This window comes from Anomalospiza imberbis, chromosome 11 (genome assembly GCF_031753505.1).
Source record: "Anomalospiza imberbis isolate Cuckoo-Finch-1a 21T00152 chromosome 11, ASM3175350v1, whole genome shotgun sequence".
Classification (NCBI taxonomy): domain Eukaryota; kingdom Metazoa; phylum Chordata; class Aves; order Passeriformes; family Viduidae; genus Anomalospiza; species Anomalospiza imberbis.
Genome location: NC_089691.1, coordinates 14,273,926 through 14,292,976, shown reverse-complemented (window position 1 = coordinate 14,292,976; position 19,051 = coordinate 14,273,926). Strand labels below are relative to the sequence as shown.

Below are 19,051 nucleotides of genomic sequence, written 5' to 3'. Positions count from 1 at the left end.
ATGGTGAAATCATGATCCTTTGTTTTTAGGAACAAGTTGTTCTCTTCAATCAGAAAGCATATTAGAAAGTGCATCTGTTTTGACAATTAAAATAGCTCTCGATTTGCTCAGTACTGGAATATTCCTGCCTAATGAAGATGCAGACAAAGCTGATGCCAGCTCCAGCCTGCAGAATTTACCTTCCCATTAATAGACCTGCTCATTTCTATAAATCTTGAGCTCCAATAAAGTGTATTATTTGGCATACTGCTTCTCTAATTATTATTCTTCATAATTATGGAAAGGGCAAGCTGATCCAGGCCAGTCATTAATTTGCTCATAAATTAAGTGCTGCAAAGAACATCTTGTGATTATAATTCAATACCAGTTAACACAAATATTTCTTACCATGTGTTGTAAGAAAGAAACAACTTTTCCTGAGCTTCATCAGTTCTGGTTCTCTTCCCTCCTTGATAGCAAGAAAAAAGCTCTCACTGCTGCCTCTTATTGCATAAGTCAAAAACCTGCAATGTATGAACAGGAAGAGACAAAATATGACAGAGAAATACCCCCCAAGACAGCCTTTAGAGCCAGATATGGGATGGAAAGCTCCCACCTACTTGGGACAAGAACTTCATGGGAGAACAGGATCCACTCCACAAAACAAATACCAACTTCCTTACTCCCAGCTGCGATCAAGTTAGATCATAACCAGAAATTCTATTAATAATTACGACAAAAGGACCAGGATAAGTAGAAATGTCCGTATGAAATTGAGTAAAGCCACAGATTTTGAGTGCCTTGACTTGAACATCACTAGAAAAAGCATTCTGCAGTTGGAATTATATATATAAAGTCACTGCATGAAGTGCTGACAAACCAGGCAACTCTATTAGCAGCTACAAGTATTTAGGCTCTGTGTTCCCTCCATTACTACCCCTTTAGCCAGTACAAATATTTGCCATCTTCCTATCAATCTAAAGCATTTTTCAGAACACAAGCTTTGTCTATAATGACATTTGAATCAACTGATTAACATAAAAAGGAACAAATTACATCATTAATGGAAGAAACCAGGGCCGTACCAGAACACCTGAACTACTCCACAGCACAAAAAACAGGATTTAGGTGGGAGATTTTTTGTTTGGTTGGGCTTGGTTTTTTTTTAAGTATGAGAATTCTAAAAGACAAAGAGAAAACACAAAACAGTATTCTGTATTTCACATTTTTATTAGCTTCTTCTGGCAGGCATTACACTTGGGAATAATATTGCACCAGGCATTAAAAATATGAATTCTACCACAGGGACATTTTGCATTTAGAATCCAATATAAATATTTGTAATCATATTTCCATGGCTACAGATAATATTTGGTTGCTTGATTTATATGCATAGAAAGAAACAGTTGTCATAACTGTAAGAAACTGTACTTATCAAGTACTTTTAAAGGGTGGGATTTGTTTTCCTAGAACATTACAATACTGTTTATTGATTTAGAAACTAAATTAGTCTACACAATAGCAGCTTCTCCCCAACTGCATTTTAAAATCTTTTTTGTTTCTTGCTCCCAGTGTCATAGCATTAGATGGATTAGAAACCATTTAAACAAGAGGTAATTTTAGCACTTTGAGTTGAGTCAGAGAATTGTGTTAATGACACAAAATACCCTATTGTACTGATTCTTCGACTCCCTCTTTCAAACAAAAAGGTGTCTTGACTGAACAGGCACATGCACGGTTTTTTTTCTGAACTGGACAAAAGAACAGAGCTGCTAGAGAATGAAACTCCTCCAGTCCTCACTGATAAACAATAAATAGTTGTATAAAAAAAGCCCATATTGTTGCTTTAGTCAAAATCCAGACTCTCTTGGGTTCACTGTCCAATTAAGTTGCTAATCACTGAAGTGGCTCCTGCGGTGTCAGAATCAGTCATCTGTTTTCCGTGCCAGTCTGCAGAAAGTCCAGTTGTGTTCCACTGTGTTTTCATTGGCACGCTCGCTCATGTGATGGACTCTGGTGTTCCTGATCGTGAAGCCTTGCTTTGTGATGTACTCCATGAGATGGACTCGGAGCGACACTTCCTGATGGTAATCACATGGCCCAAAGGTGAAGGACACCTGGCAGTCCCTGGTGTCCATCATGTGCTTATTCCACTTGGTGAAGTGGTTTGAAATGCCTTCCAGTAGTGCATGGACTTTCGTCGTGATGGTGAGCTGTGTGATGATCACAGCCACCGGGTTGGAGTACTTGGAAAGCTTCCGGGTGCTGGACAGCTCCACCACCTCCTCAAAGGTATCCACAGGATACAGCGGCTTGGGGTCATTAAGACACTGAATCAAGGGTTCAATCTGATAGAAGTCTGCTTCCTTCCGGAGCAGGTCAAACTCCTTGAAGTCCAGTGGCAAAGTGAGCTCTGAGGTCCTTAAAAAGTTAAGAACATAACGGAAAAGTGGTCCATCTCTGTCAATAAAGTAATTGCCCTGAGAGTCCCTGGCAGTGGGGAAGTCTCCCCTGAACATGGCCCCGAGCATTGAGTCAGGATATCTCGTTAGAGTTGTGAGGGAGGTCGTATACATGTGTCCACCCACATTTAGCGTGACTGGATCAGTCATCTAGAAAGAGAGAAATTGCAGAGTTTATCAAGCCCCAACAAGAAGATTCGATCACCTTGCTGACACACACGGCAAACACTGCTGGAAAACTGGGGGGGAATCACACTTCCCCTGTTCAACGCCTCTAAGAGCTGTTCAAACCTGAACAAATCCAAGCCACCTAGCAACAAGGCACAACTGGCAACTAGACAGGATGATACTTAGCATGCAGAATGCACATTTCCAGAATGCTTTAGAAATCTTAACAACTGAGCTACTGTCGCAGGATCAAGTTTAGCATTCGGGCAGTAAGTATTTTCCTATTCTACAGATGGGGAAATGAGAACAGAGAAATTTCCTGAAGAACAAGTTAGTCAGAATGAGGCCCAGCAATGTTCCTCACTTTCACAATCTGTCTCATTCTAGAACAAAAGCAAAACCAAAAAAAAGGAAAAAAAAAAAAGGCCAAACAAACGTTAAGCCTCTTTTTATCCCTCAAAAGAGGAAGACAATGCAGGTTTAAACATAGGACCAAGAGCTCACAATCAAAATAATCCATGCTTTGGCTCAGAGGCTTCATTAAAACAGGCAAGGGAGAAAAAGAACTTTCAGGTTTTAACTCCAAAAAGAAATATTTATTAACAAATAACAATGCTGCATAGAAGTGGGGAGCAGAGCACAAACCAGTCTGCATCAGATTCCAGATAGCACATGAGGAAGCAAGAGAGAAAGGAACATAAATCCCATCTGGTCACCAACTCTAACAACCAGGACTGCAGCCAGCCAGAGAAAAGAGACATATGCATGGCAGCAGAATGAGAAGGGGAGAAAAATATGCTTGTCTAGTTTGAGACAAGGTTTACAAGAAAAAATACTTTTCTTGATAAATAAAATGACAAAAGTCCTTAAAATAATAAGCAAGAAGCATAAACTATTTTCAGCTTTTTTGTTAGGAAAACAGTAACAGGGAGCTCAAGGCATCAGTTTAGTCCTGGCTGATTATCCCTAGCAAATGTGAACCTGGGCACTCCCCACAAATTGCATAGGAGGTGCAGCACTCCAGGGAAGGTGTGTAAGCTGTTGTAAAGCTGTTTTAACAGGCATAGTTTTCCTTCTCTCACAACTGAAGCTCTGGATCTACAGAAGGCAGATCTGGAAGGATTCTTGCTGCAAGACCTTGGAAGCCCAGTTGTAGTGCACAGTGCACACTTGCACTCACCATATATCCCCAGTCTCCATTATCCATCTGTTCACGTGCTTGAGCTGTGGTATTCCAAGTTTATCAGAAGGCGGCTGAAAGGATACACAACTCCCCTCCTCTTATCTCCCTGCAGGAAAAAGCACACACAAACACAGAACAAAACATGGTAGACCATCAGTACCTAGAAGAACACCAAGGGGAATGCTTTCCAATCAAAGGCAGGCTCTCTGCCAGGAAAACATTCAGCTGCAAAGTCACATTAGCAGGAGAATCTGCAAACCCTCTTTTCCCTCCTTCTCCCATACATTACCTACAGGACTGTCTCTGGAGCAGATGTAACCACTCCACTGGTTGCCTGAACATCCCAGTTTTCTTGAAAAACAAGCAATGTGCCTCTGAGGGCAATACATGTTCACAAGCAACCTTTCACCTGGGAAACTGTGAGTACTTTGAAAGACAGATGCCATTTTCCCAATTAAAAAAGTTTATTTAGCCACCTCTGAGGTCACACACATGATCCGTTAATATTAGTCAACATTCCCATGCTCCAGTTTTAAACTGCTCAGAAAAATAAATCAAGCATGAAAGTCAAAGAACACTAAGAAAAAAAAACCCTCACTGCAGAATTAATAATTCAGTAGTGGAGAACTGCAACTGATAGCAAGAACATTAATCTACAGACAAAGAGTATGAAAGGACTTCCCAGACACCTACTCTCAAAAGCAATCTCTGTAGGGACAAGCCAGAGGACATCTAACATGCTGTCAACACACTCCAACAAAAGCAATTTGAGAAGAGATTTATGCTGTGACTTCCCAGAAGATGCTGAACTGTTGACTTGCATAACAAGGGGACTGTCCACAGGAGCACAAGGCAAATCCACAGCCAGGCTGTGCAGCTCAAGAAGGGGGAAGTGAATGACCTCAGACTCCAGTGTTGATTTGCCAAAGGTGGTCTGTCAACCTTGTCAAGCAATGGAAGGACAGGGAAGCCAGTTGTCAGTAAGCCTTTATCCCTACCCAGAGCCTGCCTCTCTGCTAGAATTGCTGAAAATTTAGGTCAGCCTGTTTTAAGTAGGGTAGAGCTTCTCAGCTTTGTTTATTTTTACATCTTAAAAGACCACACAGTTCCCAAGACTTCTGGTCCCATCCGCTTTACTAACAAACTTCAACATACAGCCACCCAGCTAAAGGCAGCACATTCCAAAACGACTCAATGTTCACAGTTAATTCCCAAACAAAAAAAAAGATAACTTGCCCTTCTCATTCCTAGGAAATGAGGTTGGTTTAATTCACCACAGAACAAGGCAGCACATCCCACCTCTCTGTGCCCTGCTGCCCTGCCCAAATCCACAGCCTGGGCAAAACAGTGTCCAGCAGGTCAGGTCTTTGGGACCCAGCAGCACAAGCACAGCCCCAGCTGCATCTCAGGTGGATTAAAGAGTGAAAAAAACAAAATCAGTATATGAAAATAGTGAGGTCAGACAACAGAAGACTAAGGAATACTAAGGTACAGAACAAGTCATACCAGGATCCTATTTTTACAAATTAGAGACGGAGTATGCCTCAAGAGAGTAAATTAAAGCACATCCCCCAACAGCAGATAAACCTGGAATGCCAGCTCTTTTGCCAGCCTCTGTAATTATTTTTTTAACTGCTCACAAATCAAGTAGTCAATTCTTTCAGAGTTTTGCTGTCTGGTTTTTTGTTTCATATTGCTTTGTTTTTTGGGGGGTTTTTGGGTTTAGGTTTTTTGTGGGTTTTTTTGTTTGTTTGTTTGGAGGGGGTTTTTTTTTGTTGGTTTGGTTTTGGTTTTTTTGGAATTGTCACTCAAGTACAGTTTGTAAACTTTTACCATAGACCAGACCTTTTAAATTCTAGCACTTGAAGGTGTTATTCTGGTCAAGTACAAGAAGAGGATAACATGCAGATGCATTAAAACCATATGAGACTGTACAGGTTTCTGATACACACTTGAAAGTGAAATGATGCAGCCAGCCAGAAACCTCACCAGTAATCATGACAGAAGAGATCTGCAGTCTTAATACAATTAACTCAAATTACACATCCAGGATATTCCAAAGGCGGAGATGTCCATCAGTGTTATTTTAACTAGTGAATACGATGTTATTTTGGTCAGCATGTAAGTCCAATATGGATGAATCAAGACTTCATCAGGGAAAGAAAGAGCCACTGCAAGCCAGTGCAAAGGCATGATTTAATCTTTGATCACAGCACTGCTCTGCAACACCAGAGTAAAAAATTTACAACAGCAATCATCTGAAACAAACCTAGCCCTCAACATAGAAGGGGCATGGAGAAATCTCTGTGACCTTTGTGTAAGGACCCAGAATCACAAGGCACACACAGACCTCCCTGGCAAACCAGTGCTGGAGCAAGATGTGCCACACAAAAGGATGATACCAGGAGGCCATCCTAAAATGCCCGAGTGTGATCCCAACTCTTCACTACTTCCTTTATCAGCCTGGGAGCTCTGAATTTCTAGACAACTTCAGAGGAGAAAGTAGCTTAGTTTGGGTACAACCTGAGCTAAGGACTCACCAACCACATCACAGCAAGGGTGAGGATGGACACCCTTCATAACACGTGCCCTTTCAGTGACGCTTTAAATCCTCCTGAATGGGATACAGTGATCATCAGTGGGGGTGGGCAGACACTCCATCCATCCTCCAGCACAGGCAGCCTCAAGCCAGCTCTGTCCTTGTGTCACACACCAATGGACTTCATGCAAGGACAAGCTTGCCAACACAGCTACTCCTGTCCAGACAGCAAATTACAGATGACACACAGTCATATCCCAAGGCAGCCTATGTTTGATAACCACAAAAAATATTTAAAGTGAAATTCAGTCAGACAAATTGCTGACACAACTCAGCCAGAAGTGCACAGAGGGTGTCAAACCACAGTCCTGCTGTCGTGACACTGCTCTGCGTGCAGGGAGAGGACACACAGCAGCAACACGGTCACTGGGGCTCCTGCCACAGCCCAGCACAGCCAGAACTGGAATGGCACAGTGAGGAGCAAGAAAAGCACTCAGGTCATCACTTTATACTCGACACACCAAACTGGATACCTGCATTTATAAAACGCTCTCTTATTTCATATGTTATGACTCAGAGGATTACAAGCTGTTTATCAGCAACACTGCTGCAACAGGTAGTGCCACTAACTTCAGCACAGCTTCTCCCAGAACAGAGCTGTAAACCAGTATGCAAGCTGAAATTCAAAGAAAGCATTTAAGAGTCAGATGAACGTCTGCATCTGTGAAAACACACACAGACACACACACACAGACACACACACACACTTGGGCCAGGCCAGGGGATGCCAGCAGCCCTGCCAGGCATTCACACTGCTGGGACTACAGGCTACCACCACTCCTGGAGAGACCCCTGCAATGGTGCAACATGCAGTTACTCAAAGGAGGAGCAGAAATACATCAAGCTGTTGTAAGTCAAGAGGCACAGACCACCTGATTTGCTCTGGATGTTCATCTAGTTTTTCAAACAAAAGAATGAAGGGATTTACTTGTGGCAATAGTCTTTCATGGGCAGTTTGGTATCAATATTACAGCACAGGCTGTTTAACCTCAAGAGTTACCTTGGATCCCTACGTCAATAGAGAGATGGAAGGAATTCCAGCAGTGGCAACTTAAAAATTAAAAAGAGTAAGGTAAGACTCCGACATACACTTGGCATTTCAACTACTCACCCCCTTTGTGAGCTCCCTGCCTCTCACACTTAGATCTCACAAGATGAGAAGAAACTCCATCCACCAGCACAGTTATGCTGTACAGGGACAACCTCTCTCTTTCCCAGCCAGTCAGAATATTTGAAAGGCAAGTTCTTACTGTAAATTATTGGTGACTCACCTGAACTGACAAACACTGAGCAGCACCAGTGCTGACTGTTCTCCACCAAACTACAGTGAGCTGATGGTCTGCAGAGCAACCTCTGAGTTCCAGCTCTGTGCTACCCTAACCAGGGGAGTGAGGAGGAGGAACATTCTCAAAACAACCAGTTACCAAATCTTCTGGCAATTCAGGAGATCAGCTTCACTAAAGAAAGCACCTACAGCCTTCAACACATGTCAAGTTTATCATGACTAATGCAGTTTATTAGAAGTTAACTTAGCTCTTGCTTTTCTTGAGCTGTTTTTTACAAATACTCAGTCTTTACCTCAGGCAGGATGGAAAAACACACACGCTAGCCACTCAACATTTTCACTCCTTTATGTTTAATTGCTTCACTATAAATTCTAAGCTCCTGAAGTTTCCATTCCTTGCCCAAGGAGCTCTGACAGATTCTAAGTCCTGATTCCAAATCTTTATTTCAATTGCTTCTTGTTGGAAGAGCCCACATCCCAGTACAACTTAGGCCCTCCTATAAAAGAGCCAAAGGAGGACTAGTAATATCCAGCCTGGTCCTGCTGAAGCAACCCAGGGCACTCAGCCTTCCAGGACCTGTGATAATAATTGGGGTTAATCCATGTACTTTGCTTCTGTGATATTAACCAGTGTTTTTCCAATGAGGAAACATATCTCTGAACAGTTTTGGCGGAGGGCAGGTGTCAGAAACATCGAGCTGCCCTGCACACAGCTGGGGCTTAGCACACACACGGACCAAGGGGTGACAGCAACATGGGGCAGAAATCCCCCCTGAAAGCCCAGAATGGGGTCCAGGGCTTCAGCAGGAGCCGGGAAGTGCCCGTTTCCATCCCAGAAGAGCCAACGAGATCGTGGTGGAAGAACTCTCCCCCGGATCGCAGTGATTCAGCAAAGATGCTGGGCATTAACCCGTTCTGCCTCTCTCCCCGCAAGTGACCCAAGAGTCCACGGCCTGGCCCCCACCCCAAATCAGAGTCCCAGCTCTGCCTCCTCTCGCCGTGGGGAAGCAGGACCCGCTCCCCTCCCCGTCCGGAGCAAAGCCCAGGGGTCCCAGACCCTCCGTGCCAGGGATCCCCGCCGGGCACCGCGGCTCCCACCCGGGCATCCCCCCCGCGCCCTCCCCGCGCCCGAGCGGGAACAGGACCCCCGGAGCACCTGTCCCATCCCGAGCCGAGCTCGGGGCCTCCGCTCCCTGTGCCCGGCCGGGCACGGCCCCGGGAGCCCGGCCCGGCACCTGCGCCGCTCCCCGCCCGTCCCGCCGTGACGCGCTGCCCTCCGCGGCTGCGGCCCCCGCCCCGCCCCGCGCCGGGGCAGCCCCGGGGCTCGGCCCCGCGCCCCCCGCCCGGCCCGGCACTCACGGGCGCAGCTCTCGGCGCTGAGGCGGAGCCCGGCGGCAGCAGCGGCGGGGACCGTGCCCGAGCCCGGAGCGGAGCCGCCGGCGCGGGCGGGGACGGCGCGGGGGAGTGTCCTGGCGAGCCCCGCCCCGGCGGCCGGTGACGGGGCGGGGCGGGCGCGGCCGGGCCGTGCGTTCCCGCCGCCCACAGGGCCGCCCGGCGGCTCCGGCCCGCGCCCGCGGGCGCGTTCCCGCGGGGCCGCGCGGGCCCGGCCGGGGCGGCGGGCGGGGCGTTCGGGCGCGCGCCACGCGCGGCCCCGCGGGGGTCCCCGCGCGGCCCCGGCGCCGGAAGTGGCGCAAGAAGGCCGCGCGCTCCTCGCCACCGCCCGCGCGCCGCGGGCGCTCTCGCGAGAGCCGGGGAGGCGGGGCCAGGCGGGCGCAGGGCGAGAGGACACGGGCAAGATGGCGGCGGCTGCGGCGACCCTGCGGCACCTGGCGCTGGCCGCCCGCCTCGCCCCGCACGGCCGCAACGCCGGGGCCCCGCTCCTGCGGCTCCAGCAGCGCAGGGGCCTCCGCCTCTCCGCGCCCGCCGCCATACAGGTAGCGGGGAGGGCTGCCTCCGGAGAGGGTTTCGCGCCCCTCGGGGAAGGGTCTGGCCCCGGGGCGGGCGGGCGGGCGGTGAGGGCGCTTCGCCCCTGGGCTGAGGGGACTCCCGGCGTGGGGGGAGCGTGTCCCCGTCAGCCCGCCTGCCGCTGTCTCGCAGGTGACGGTGCGGGACGCGCTGAACCAGGCGCTGGATGAGGAGCTGGAGCGGGACGAGCGCGTCTTCCTGCTGGGCGAGGAGGTGGCACAGTACGATGGAGCCTACAAGGTACGTGGGAGAGGTTGGCGGCCCGGGAAAGGGCTTCAGGCGGGCCCTGACTCCTTTCGCCTACCCTGCAGATCTCCAGGGGTCTCTGGAAGAAGTACGGGGACAAAAGGGTGATCGACACCCCGATATCCGAGGTAAGGCTGCCGCCTCTCCTGTCCTGGTAATCCTTCCATCAGCGGTTCTCTGGTCCTTATCCCTTGGTTTTCCTGTCTTTCAGATGGGCTTTGCAGGAATCGCTGTCGGTGCTGCTATGGTTTGTACATTTGCATTTCTCTACTTTGGTTTTAAAAATCAAACTTTTTATGTCAAAAAACATAATCCATGTTTTTACGTAAAAAACCATATTTCAATGCATTTAATAGGCAGGGTTGAGACCAGTGTGTGAATTCATGACGTTCAACTTCTCCATGCAAGCAATCGATCAGGTGATCAACTCTGCTGCCAAGACCTGTTACATGTCGGCAGGATCCATCTCTGTTCCCATCGTCTTCCGCGGTCCCAACGGCGCCTCGGCCGGCGTAGGCGCCCAGCACTCGCAGTGCTTCGCAGCCTGGTACGGCCACTGCCCCGGCCTCAAAGTCGTCAGTCCCTGGAGCTCCGAAGATGCCAAAGGGCTGCTGAAAGCATCGATCCGGGATGATAATCCAGGTGAGCACCAGCAGGTCGTAGCAATACCTGGCACTCCATCCTAAGGAATGTCTGTTTTTCCCCACAAAAACAAAGATTGCTTAAACCCTAAAGCACTCAAGGTTGATTCAGTGCAATTGTAGGGTATGTAAAAAGACACAGAGGGGTTCATGCTTTCCCTAACAGTCCCCTGCCATGCTAACAGACTGATTTTGTGCTGCTGCCAGGTGCACAGTTTTAGTGCTAGTTTGGTATCAACCAGGAAACCTGGAAGCATTTATAAACGACCATAAAGGGGTTAAAAAGGGTGAAGATGAGTTAGGAGAATTATTTTATTATATTCCTGCATATATAGTGCCTATATAACTCAGTATTACAGATCATGAAATTCAAATGATAAAATCAGAATGTCCTTATTCAAGACCAGGGCAACCTTTGACTTTTATTTTTTCACAAACAGTAATTAAAAGTATGAGATCTTTCTAAAATTAGTGATTGTACTCTCATGTACTAAAAGTAAAATAGCTCACCTCGTTTCAGAGTAGTTATAGAAGTTTTTTTTAATAATTCATTATTGAAGTAAAGACTTAGATTTACTTTTTTTTTAAATTCCTTCTGTAAACATAGTCCTCACTCCCTTGTTGCCTGGGTGGGTTTATTGTCTTGAGCTGCAGGACTGTTAATGGTCAGTGCAGGCCTGTGCCTGCAGGTGTACATGCTAATCTAGTTCTGTTTCCTTCTAGTTGTGATGCTGGAAAGTGAATTACTCTATGGTGTTCCCTTTGAAATGTCTGAACAGGCGCAGTCAAAGGAGTTTGTTATTCCCATTGGAAAAGCTAAAATAGAAAGGCAAGGTAAGCTGAGAATGCATTTGTTTCCTTATTAATTGAAATGCTTGGAGACTTTTCCTATCTCTTGTCTATTCAGGGTACTGCTATCACGGGCACAGGAAAGTGTTTCAAATGTTAAGTGGTCACATGTTCTTTTATCCAGTAGTGTGGTTTCGTGTTGCGTTGCCCTTACGAGGAAATATTACCTGATTGTCCATATCTCAGCTTAAACGATACTCTTCCAAAAGATTCCATAAAGGATTTGTTCTACTGTAGAGATTGGGTAGTGATGGCTGAAACAGTTTTTTCCTCACCTAAGTATGTGATTTTGGTCAAAAATGCAAAAAGAGATCACCGTAGTGTTTCGGCCCACTTGTTCATAATTTACCTCTGAGCTATATGAACAGTTGAATAGGATAATCTGAAAACTATATTAAATACATCTTCAGTTCCCTGAATTCAAGGGCAAAATTTGTGTCTTAACATGGTCCTTCCTCTCTTCATACTATGTCTGGGCTCAGTATTTCAAACAAACCTAAGAACATTAAATTTGCAAGTGAATCCTAATGCTACCTTGAAAGGAGCCCGAAGTCTAGAAAAAAGCTTTAAATCTCAAGAGGTTTTTTCTACTATTTGTTTCTGTTCTAGGAACTCATGTTACATTAGTGGCACACTCAAGACCTGTTGGCCATTGTTTGGAAGCAGCTGCTGTACTTTCCAAAGAAGGTGTAGAGTGTGAGGTGAGTGGTGTTTGGGTTACTTTTCTATATCCCTGAAGTGGGGGAAAAAGCAGCATCTTCATGTTGAAGTTCTGCAAAACTACAAGAGTCTTAATACGTGCAAGTGCCTTAACAGCATGTGCCTTTCACGTTTCTGAGTTAGGAATTTATTAAGTCTTATCTTTGGAGCCAGAGCAGCTGGAAGTGCTGAAGGGCCCTGTACCCAAGCAGTGGTGACTGGCAGGCTCAGATCACAGCCGGGCTCACACTCTCCCTTTTCCCCAGGTTATAAACCTGCGAACCATTCGGCCGATGGACGTCGAAACAGTGGAAGCCAGCGTGGTCAAGACAAACCATCTGGTAACCGTAGAAGGAGGTTGGCCCCAGTTTGGAGTAGGAGCTGAAATCTGTGCCAGGATCATGGAAGGTACTCAGTTTCACAGCACATTGATCTCATTCCCTATTCTAAATCCTGATTATTCTTGATGAAGCCAGGCAAAAGCAGAGTTACAGGTTACATCAGACGAGCTGGAGCTGACTTACTCTAGAGATTTTGATAGGGTGGATGACCAAACCCCAGAGTGCACGAACACAAGCAAGCCAGAATGCTGCTTTCTGGAATATTAGAGCTACAGGAACAAAATTGTTTAAATAGAGTAACATTCAGAAATTGAATCAAGATAAAACCATAGTACTTGGCAACCTGACACTGTCTTCTGTTTCAGGACCTGCCTTTAACTACTTGGATGCTCCAGCTGTGCGTGTCACCGGTGCTGATGTCCCCATGCCTTACGCAAAAATCTTAGAGGATAACAGCATACCTCAAGTGAAGGATATAGTATTTGCAGTGAAAAAAGCTTTGAATATATAACTTGTAAATAGATGTTTTAAAATCCTGCTCTACAAGCCATTCTTGGTGTTGGGCACGTTGTATGCATAATTTCTGTTGTGTAAGCTCCATGATCTTTTGTACAGTGGGGAAAGTATAGTGACCTCCCAAAATATTTATATCGGGTAACCCCTCCAAGCCACACTTCCTATATGCAACAATGTGGTATTGCTTGTTTGTTCAACAGTACAGCTGGGTTAGTGCTACTGTTTGTGGAGAAACCCTGTTCTAAATTCAGAGTGAGGGAAAAATTCTCTCGTTTTGCTTGGCTTGTAAGTACCAGAGGAGCTGTACTGAACCTGCTGCAGCAGTGATTGAGTGCAGAGCTGCAGAGAGCAAGAGCAGGCCTTGAATGCTGTACAGCTGCAGGAGCCTGTGGTTGCAAGGCTCATAAAAGAGGAATGAAAAGGCTGATCATTGAAGCCCAGCCCATCAGGGCAGCAGTTCACTGCAGCTCTGAGCAGAGGCTGTGGCAGCCCAGGGGCTGGGTTAAGAGATGGTGGCCGAAGAGCACTCTGCACATGCAGAAAGGCTTCTGTACAAGAGCTGAAATAAAGATCCTGAACCTTTCCACTCTGTGATGGGAAACAATACCTTATTTTTCTTAATAGCTGCCACACAACAGTGATGTAAAAAAAAAAAAAAAGTGTCCAGATGCTTTGCTTTTACTATTCAAGTTTTTTGTGGTTTCTTTTTTTTTCTGAACTCCCCACCTGGGCTGACAACAGCACACTCTTGCTATAGTTCTTGCAGTGCAACATGAGTTAGTTTATTCAGCTGCACTGAGCCTAAGCAGCAGGTGTGTGGACTGTGTATGAAGAGCTGGGACACATTCAGAGCAGCCTTTTGGAGATCACTGCATCCCAGGGAGCTCTGCCAGGCTTCCCTCAGCAGCTTCTGGTACAGAGGAAAAGCTGCCTTGAGGAGCCTGTGCAGCAGGGTCTGCTCTTCCCCTCAGGTAAATGGGGGGAGAGGATCTTCTGTAAGCAGACAGAAGAGCTTGGGTCCTGTTTCTGAAGAGCCAGGAATACTTCCCAGGGGATTTCCTTTAGCAGAGGTGCTGTTCAGTTCTTGGGAGGTCTGGCTTGGAGGTTGAATCCCACAGGAACATACCCACCACATGCTGCTGAAGGAATTCCATTAACATTTTAATAAAAATGACTGAATATCACAGGTTACATGAAACTTTGTACAGACATTCTCTGCATAGTAACAAACACTGATGTACTTGAATTTAAAAAAATGGATTACCTATAATCCTTTAAAGTGCAATTTGTTTAAGGTTTTAAATCAAAAAGGATCTTTCAATAAAGTTTAAATGATAGAATTAACTCAAAGTAACTTTTCATTTAATTAAATCAACAATAACATCCCAGTGCCCTATAACCTCCCACTTCAACTGCTTCCTCATTTAAAAACACTTTCCCCTAGAGCTGCAGGTACGATGTCTATTTAAACAAGTTTCATGAGACAGCATTTTAACTCCACCAGCAAACATGGTGGGAATAAGATTTAATTCTCCAGTTCCCTCACCTGTGCAGTATATTTTAAAGGCTGGATTATGTAAAACAAATAGTTGACTCCATGCAGCAAGAATTAAGATGAGTTACAAGTGCATAAAAAGAGTTGAAAAACTGAGCAGACTACAACTACGTTCCTGTACTTTGAAAAATGGGGTGGAATGGAGCTAGGAAAAGTGCATTAATTTACCATCATCATGGTCATTCCTATTTTCAGATTTTTTTATTCAGCTATATAGGAGTTGCTGTACCCCTGAAACTGTAGCTAGAGAACACAGTTCTTGCAGCCAAGTGGAGACCGGAGTACTTATCCCAGCATGGCGAAGCAACTCGGGCAGGGCAGTGCTGCTACTCAGGAAAGCTGAAACGGGGGCGAAGGGAGCTGCAGCTGCTGTGTGCTGGTGGGTCAGCTGCTGGTCAGGAGGGTCAGCACAGGAGGGGGAGAGGGAATTGAATCCTGGAGTGACCAGTGGCCTCAGCTGATCCTGGGAGCGCTGTAGTCGCACGTCTGTGTTTTCTTCAGAGTTCCTTTCTGAAAGTTTTGAATGGAGCTGAGCAAGGCTCCCCGGCTTGCGCTGATGTCGGGCCGCGCCACGGGCACCTCTGTGCTTGGGGGAGGAGCTGCTGGTGGCGGGGGCGGCGGGGGTGGTGCTGGGGGGATGGACGATGCTCCTGAGAAGTTGGGGAGAGAACATGGAGTTTGATTATGCCAGGGAGGTCCTGCCCCAGAGGCCTACAGCTGCTTGGCTGGACTTGGTCAGTCCTGCACTAGTCCCGTCATTCCCTGAATGCCAGTGGAGTGTGAAGAACAGAACAGATGGAAAATGCCAAGTGATCAAATCCCTCTATCTGCAGGTGAGTCGTGTCATCTGAGATGCCTATGAAATGAAGCCTGAAGGGCCTCAGGACTCAGATGCAAAACATGACTCATGTGATCTTGCACCAAGGAAAATAGAGATTGCTGAACGGGACTTCCCAGATTCAGCTTCTCCTATTTGTCCCTAGTGAGGCAGTTTGTTCTTTGGGATATGAACAGTAACGAAGACTGGAAGCAAATTTTACTACCTGTTCTTACTTACGTAACTCCCTTGACATGCCTATGAATGCAGAACCACATCACTGTAGTATCTGTGATGACCATTTCGCTTGGCCAGATTATACTTCAGTTTTACAGTACTAGCTGCAGATAGAGTTTTCTGGAAGTGTTTTTCACTTCCAAAGTTCTGTTTGACTTTCTCCAAATATGTTGTAACACATGGTTATTTTGACAGACTAAATGAATCACAACACTGTCACGCTCACCTCCAGCCTGCCTCTCCTGTTCCCACCAGCCACCTTTGTACTCTGTCCCTTGCTCTCTACGCCAGCCACATCCACTTTCTGCTTCACATGCAACCTCAGCCTCCAAGTCCTGACTCCCTGGGAAGCCAGAGCCCACAGTGGAACATGCAGCTGGTCCAGCAGTGAGGGTTTGCATGGAGCTGTTTCCTGGCAGTTCAAATCCAGGCAAGTGGCTTCCCTCATTTACCCCAGGCACTCTCCCAAGCACCCTGATCTTGTGCAGCTCGGCTGCTGCACATTGCACCATCACTGCTATGCAAGTCAAATAATAATGGGCCTATCTTGTATCATATTTTGGAAGGAGTAGGGGCATAATGATTAAAGTCCTGGTACTACTCAGCAGCGAATCTGAACTCTATCATCTAGATCATGAGTTATGCCATAGGAAGACTGAAGAGACAAATTACACCTATTAACACTTGCTTCCAGTAGCTCTGACCTACAAAGAGGAATATACTGGTAAGTAGCAAGAACTGCAGTACTGGGCAAGGTAAAACAACATTAAGGCAACCAAGAGACTTGTTCCTGAAGTATAGAACTGCTTGGTAGAAGTGAGCAAATTCAATTATGTAACATTATGCCACTCAGACTCAAAAGGGATTTGATGAAGGATAAAGCTTAACTACAGAAAAAAGCAGACAAAAGTTCTCTGTGCTCCATTTGTCTCTCAATTCCTCATCAACAATTGTTTTTAGACTAACAAGTAACAGTAAAAACAGAACTGCTGTTATTAAAACAAGCAGTTATACTAGATGAAAGACATAATTCAAAACTCTCTCATTTTCTATCCGTACCAGTCTTTGAAGAAAGACTTTTCCCATATGAGAACAAGCTCACAATGCAGAGTATTCACATTAAGCATTCAATTTTGCCAGTGTACATTTATATGTGCTGTGACTGTAGCACTTCCAGCTCTTCAGGAGAAATTCTCATTGGCATGAAAGCCTTCTGTGAAGACAAAGCATTGAAGTACACATTGAGCTCATCTTCACTCTCTTCCCTTCCAGAGGAAATACTCAAGTCCTAATAGAAATACCAGAGATCAACTGAAACAATTTAACCTGCCTGTTGCATGTAGATCAACTGCTTTCTGAAATAACCAAAACTACACGATGGCAGCACAAACTGAAATAAATTGCATACTGGGGCCTTCTAACTTATACAAATCTGCTTTTTACACTTGCCAAATATGTACATCAATTTACTATTAGAAATACTGACAAAACATTCCCAGCGTTAGAGTCCTGTCTGTCTTGTGGATGGAGGCCAGGAGGGAAAACCTTGGCACTTGGCCAAAGGAAGAACAAGACCAAGAACAATCCAAGTCCCCATTTAGTGGCTGAAGTGGTCAGGACAGGACCCTGCAGGACTGGTGCACCAGCCTACCTCCAAAGAGATCATGTAAACTGCTGTGAAAGCACCAAGAGCAGCTAACCACAAAAGAAATGGCATCAAAGAGATGCAAGAACTGCAGAAAACAAAGACAAGGTTTTTGTCTGGAATTGCAAGGTGAGGCTGAAAGAGACTATGCAAGTAGTTGTACAAGATGCAATAGGGGATGACCATGAAAGCAGTGGCCAGGGAATACAAATACAGTGGTAACATGGTGAAAGAAGGCACATGTTTGACACACAGAGGACAAAAAAGACACAAAATGCTTGGATCACTAAGTATTAGCAGCCAAGATTCCACGTGTTATCTTCCAATTCTGGTCTGGTTATTTTACAAGAGTAGAAAAGACAGGGAAGTAGGGGCAGTGATCACCTTTCTTCCTGGAAAATTGTTAAATTCCTCAGGACTCACTATTACTGAAATTGAGCTGGTGACAACATCATGTAGTTAAACTCTTGGAAACTGATAACAGAATTACACCCTTACACTTGAGCTCTGCTGTAAGACATAAACACATGCAGGGTTCAGAATGGCATCTCACTAGCTATGAGCATTACAGATTGAACCTGTTAACTAAGAGCATGATTCAAAAATCTTCAAATCCATTCACTTCAGCTAGGTCATCAACACCAAGCTGTCCTTCCCTTCTTGACACAAGTGGTGCAAAAGAAATCTTACTTCACACACATGCATTCATATACATTTACATCTACAGATGAAATTGTTCTGGCCTACCATGAAATATTTTCCTGTATTATACTAGGAAAAACATTTGAAACAAGTGCTTAGCTATCACTAGGGCCTTCCAATACATATGCTGAAGGACTGTGTTGCCTGCAAACACACATTTTATTCATTCATGCAGTTTTAAGAATAAAACACTCAAACAAGAACTTACCAAGGGTTTTTACAGGGACATTTTTGTTAAAAGAGTGTGTTAAAAGGAATAGGAAGTAAATCAGATGCTGTAAACTTGATGCCTGAATTGAAACAAAAACTTAATTATGAATTTAAAGTGACAGCAATTGTGCAAACAGCATTAAAAACTTGGCTGAGAATGGGATGTGAACAAAGAAAATAATTTTAGTGATAGTTTTTAAAGATGCTGTATTTCAATACAAGAATCTGTAAGAACATTCAGATTTTTTTCTTCTATTCCCTCCCAATACTAAGCAACTTCAAGATTTGCATCCAACTTTCCCATTCAGAAACAGAGCATCTTTAAAGAGATAAATCAGCTTTAGCTTACTTTTCTGAAAATTCACGTTCAAAATGATGCATGCTCTATTGAAGACATCAGAGAAAGAGAGAGGACACAAGTTAATCATCCAGTTCTCGTGTCAAAGTAAGAAAAACAGATACTGTTAGCTGAAAAGTTAGTACAGAAGTCAATACATTCTTACTCACTGAGAAATATGAGGACAGCAGGTTGACTATTTCATATTACATTTACAATACTTCATTCAAATCTGAAAAATGAACCACAATTTTCCATGCTCTAAGCATTATTATACTTGATCAACAAATACAACATACATGCTTTCAGTTGCACATGCCGTAATTCAAGCTTTACAGGATTAAAGTGCATTTAGAGAGATTTAGAAAGAAATCTGCAGGAAGATTAGACACAGACAACGAAATCCATTCAGTTCAAGAAACACTTCCTGCTGTATTGACACCTGCATTCACACTTGTGGTCAGAGACACTCAGGAAAAGCACTTCCTAAAGCATTCCAACTGTTTTACAGGAAGGTGAGGGGCAGGAAACATGCACCATATGGCTGCCAATGAAACATATGTCATACTGAAGGATTCAGAACAACTGGCACAGAAAAAGATTGTTAAGTACAAT

General features: G+C 45.2%; 3 protein-coding genes across 17 annotated transcripts in view; 1 reads left to right on the top strand and 2 right to left on the bottom strand.

Annotated features, from left to right (window-relative positions):
• Positions 1-1,190: 1,190 nt before the first annotated feature.
• On the bottom strand, positions 1,191-9,184 carry KCTD6 (potassium channel tetramerization domain containing 6). Of its 6 annotated transcripts, XM_068202091.1 has the most exons (4): positions 9,036-9,164; positions 6,880-7,007; positions 3,790-3,894; positions 1,191-2,591 (listed from the first exon to the last, which is right to left on the bottom strand). In XM_068202091.1, exons 3-4 carry the CDS (start codon positions 3,814-3,816, stop codon positions 1,905-1,907), a joined length of 714 nt encoding a protein of 237 aa, XP_068058192.1. In that variant the 5' UTR covers positions 3,817-3,894; positions 6,880-7,007; positions 9,036-9,164; the 3' UTR covers positions 1,191-1,904. The 6 variants fall into 6 exon arrangements, with proteins under 6 accessions (XP_068058192.1, XP_068058187.1, XP_068058191.1 ...); XM_068202086.1 differs by lacking the exon at positions 6,880-7,007 and having other exon boundaries at positions 3,790-3,898; positions 9,036-9,184; XM_068202090.1 differs by lacking the exons at positions 6,880-7,007; positions 9,036-9,164 and adding an exon at positions 7,663-8,371 and having other exon boundaries at positions 3,790-3,898.
• Positions 9,185-9,457: 273 nt separating this feature from the next.
• PDHB (pyruvate dehydrogenase E1 subunit beta) lies at positions 9,458-13,516 on the top strand. Its single transcript, XM_068202104.1, has 9 exons — positions 9,458-9,610; positions 9,774-9,881; positions 9,953-10,015; positions 10,099-10,134; positions 10,244-10,529; positions 11,252-11,362; positions 11,987-12,078; positions 12,343-12,484; positions 12,783-13,516. The coding sequence occupies exons 1-9, from the start codon at positions 9,473-9,475 to the stop codon at positions 12,926-12,928; spliced, it is 1,122 nt and encodes a 373-aa protein (XP_068058205.1). The 5' UTR covers positions 9,458-9,472; the 3' UTR covers positions 12,929-13,516.
• A 146-nt stretch (positions 13,517-13,662) lies between these two features.
• PXK (PX domain containing serine/threonine kinase like) overlaps positions 13,663-19,051 on the bottom strand; it is a 33,641-nt gene continuing 28,252 nt past the window's right edge. For 2 of the 10 annotated variants that reach the window (XR_011003078.1, XR_011003079.1), the window contains exons 18-20: positions 18,449-18,483; positions 18,098-18,179; positions 15,124-15,138 (exon numbers count right to left, since the gene is read on the bottom strand). Coding sequence is in view for 7 of the 10 variants with exons in the window: in XM_068202096.1 (XP_068058197.1) it covers positions 14,942-15,138 (197 nt within the window). In the remaining 3 variants the exon portion in view is untranslated. Of the gene's footprint in view, positions 15,139-17,060; positions 18,484-19,051 lie in introns of those variants that run through there. The other 8 variants (XM_068202098.1, XM_068202100.1, XM_068202096.1 and 5 more) reach the window with 5 other exon arrangements.

Coding starts and splice junctions, on each gene's coding strand:
- PDHB (XM_068202104.1), top strand. CDS start 9,473: ATGGCGGCGGCTGCGGCGACCCTGCGGCACCTGGCGCTGGCCGCCCGC. Junction 11,363..11,986: donor AGCTAAAATAGAAAGGCAAG/GTAAGCTGAGAA, acceptor TTTCTGTTCTAG/GAACTCATGTTACATTAGTG. Junction 12,485..12,782: donor CTGTGCCAGGATCATGGAAG/GTACTCAGTTTC, acceptor CTTCTGTTTCAG/GACCTGCCTTTAACTACTTG.
- KCTD6 (XM_068202086.1), bottom strand. CDS start 3,816: ATGGATAATGGAGACTGGGGATATATG. Junction 2,592..3,789: donor ATGGAGACTGGGGATATATG/GTGAGTGCAAGT, acceptor CTCTCTTTCTAG/ATGACTGATCCAGTCACGCT.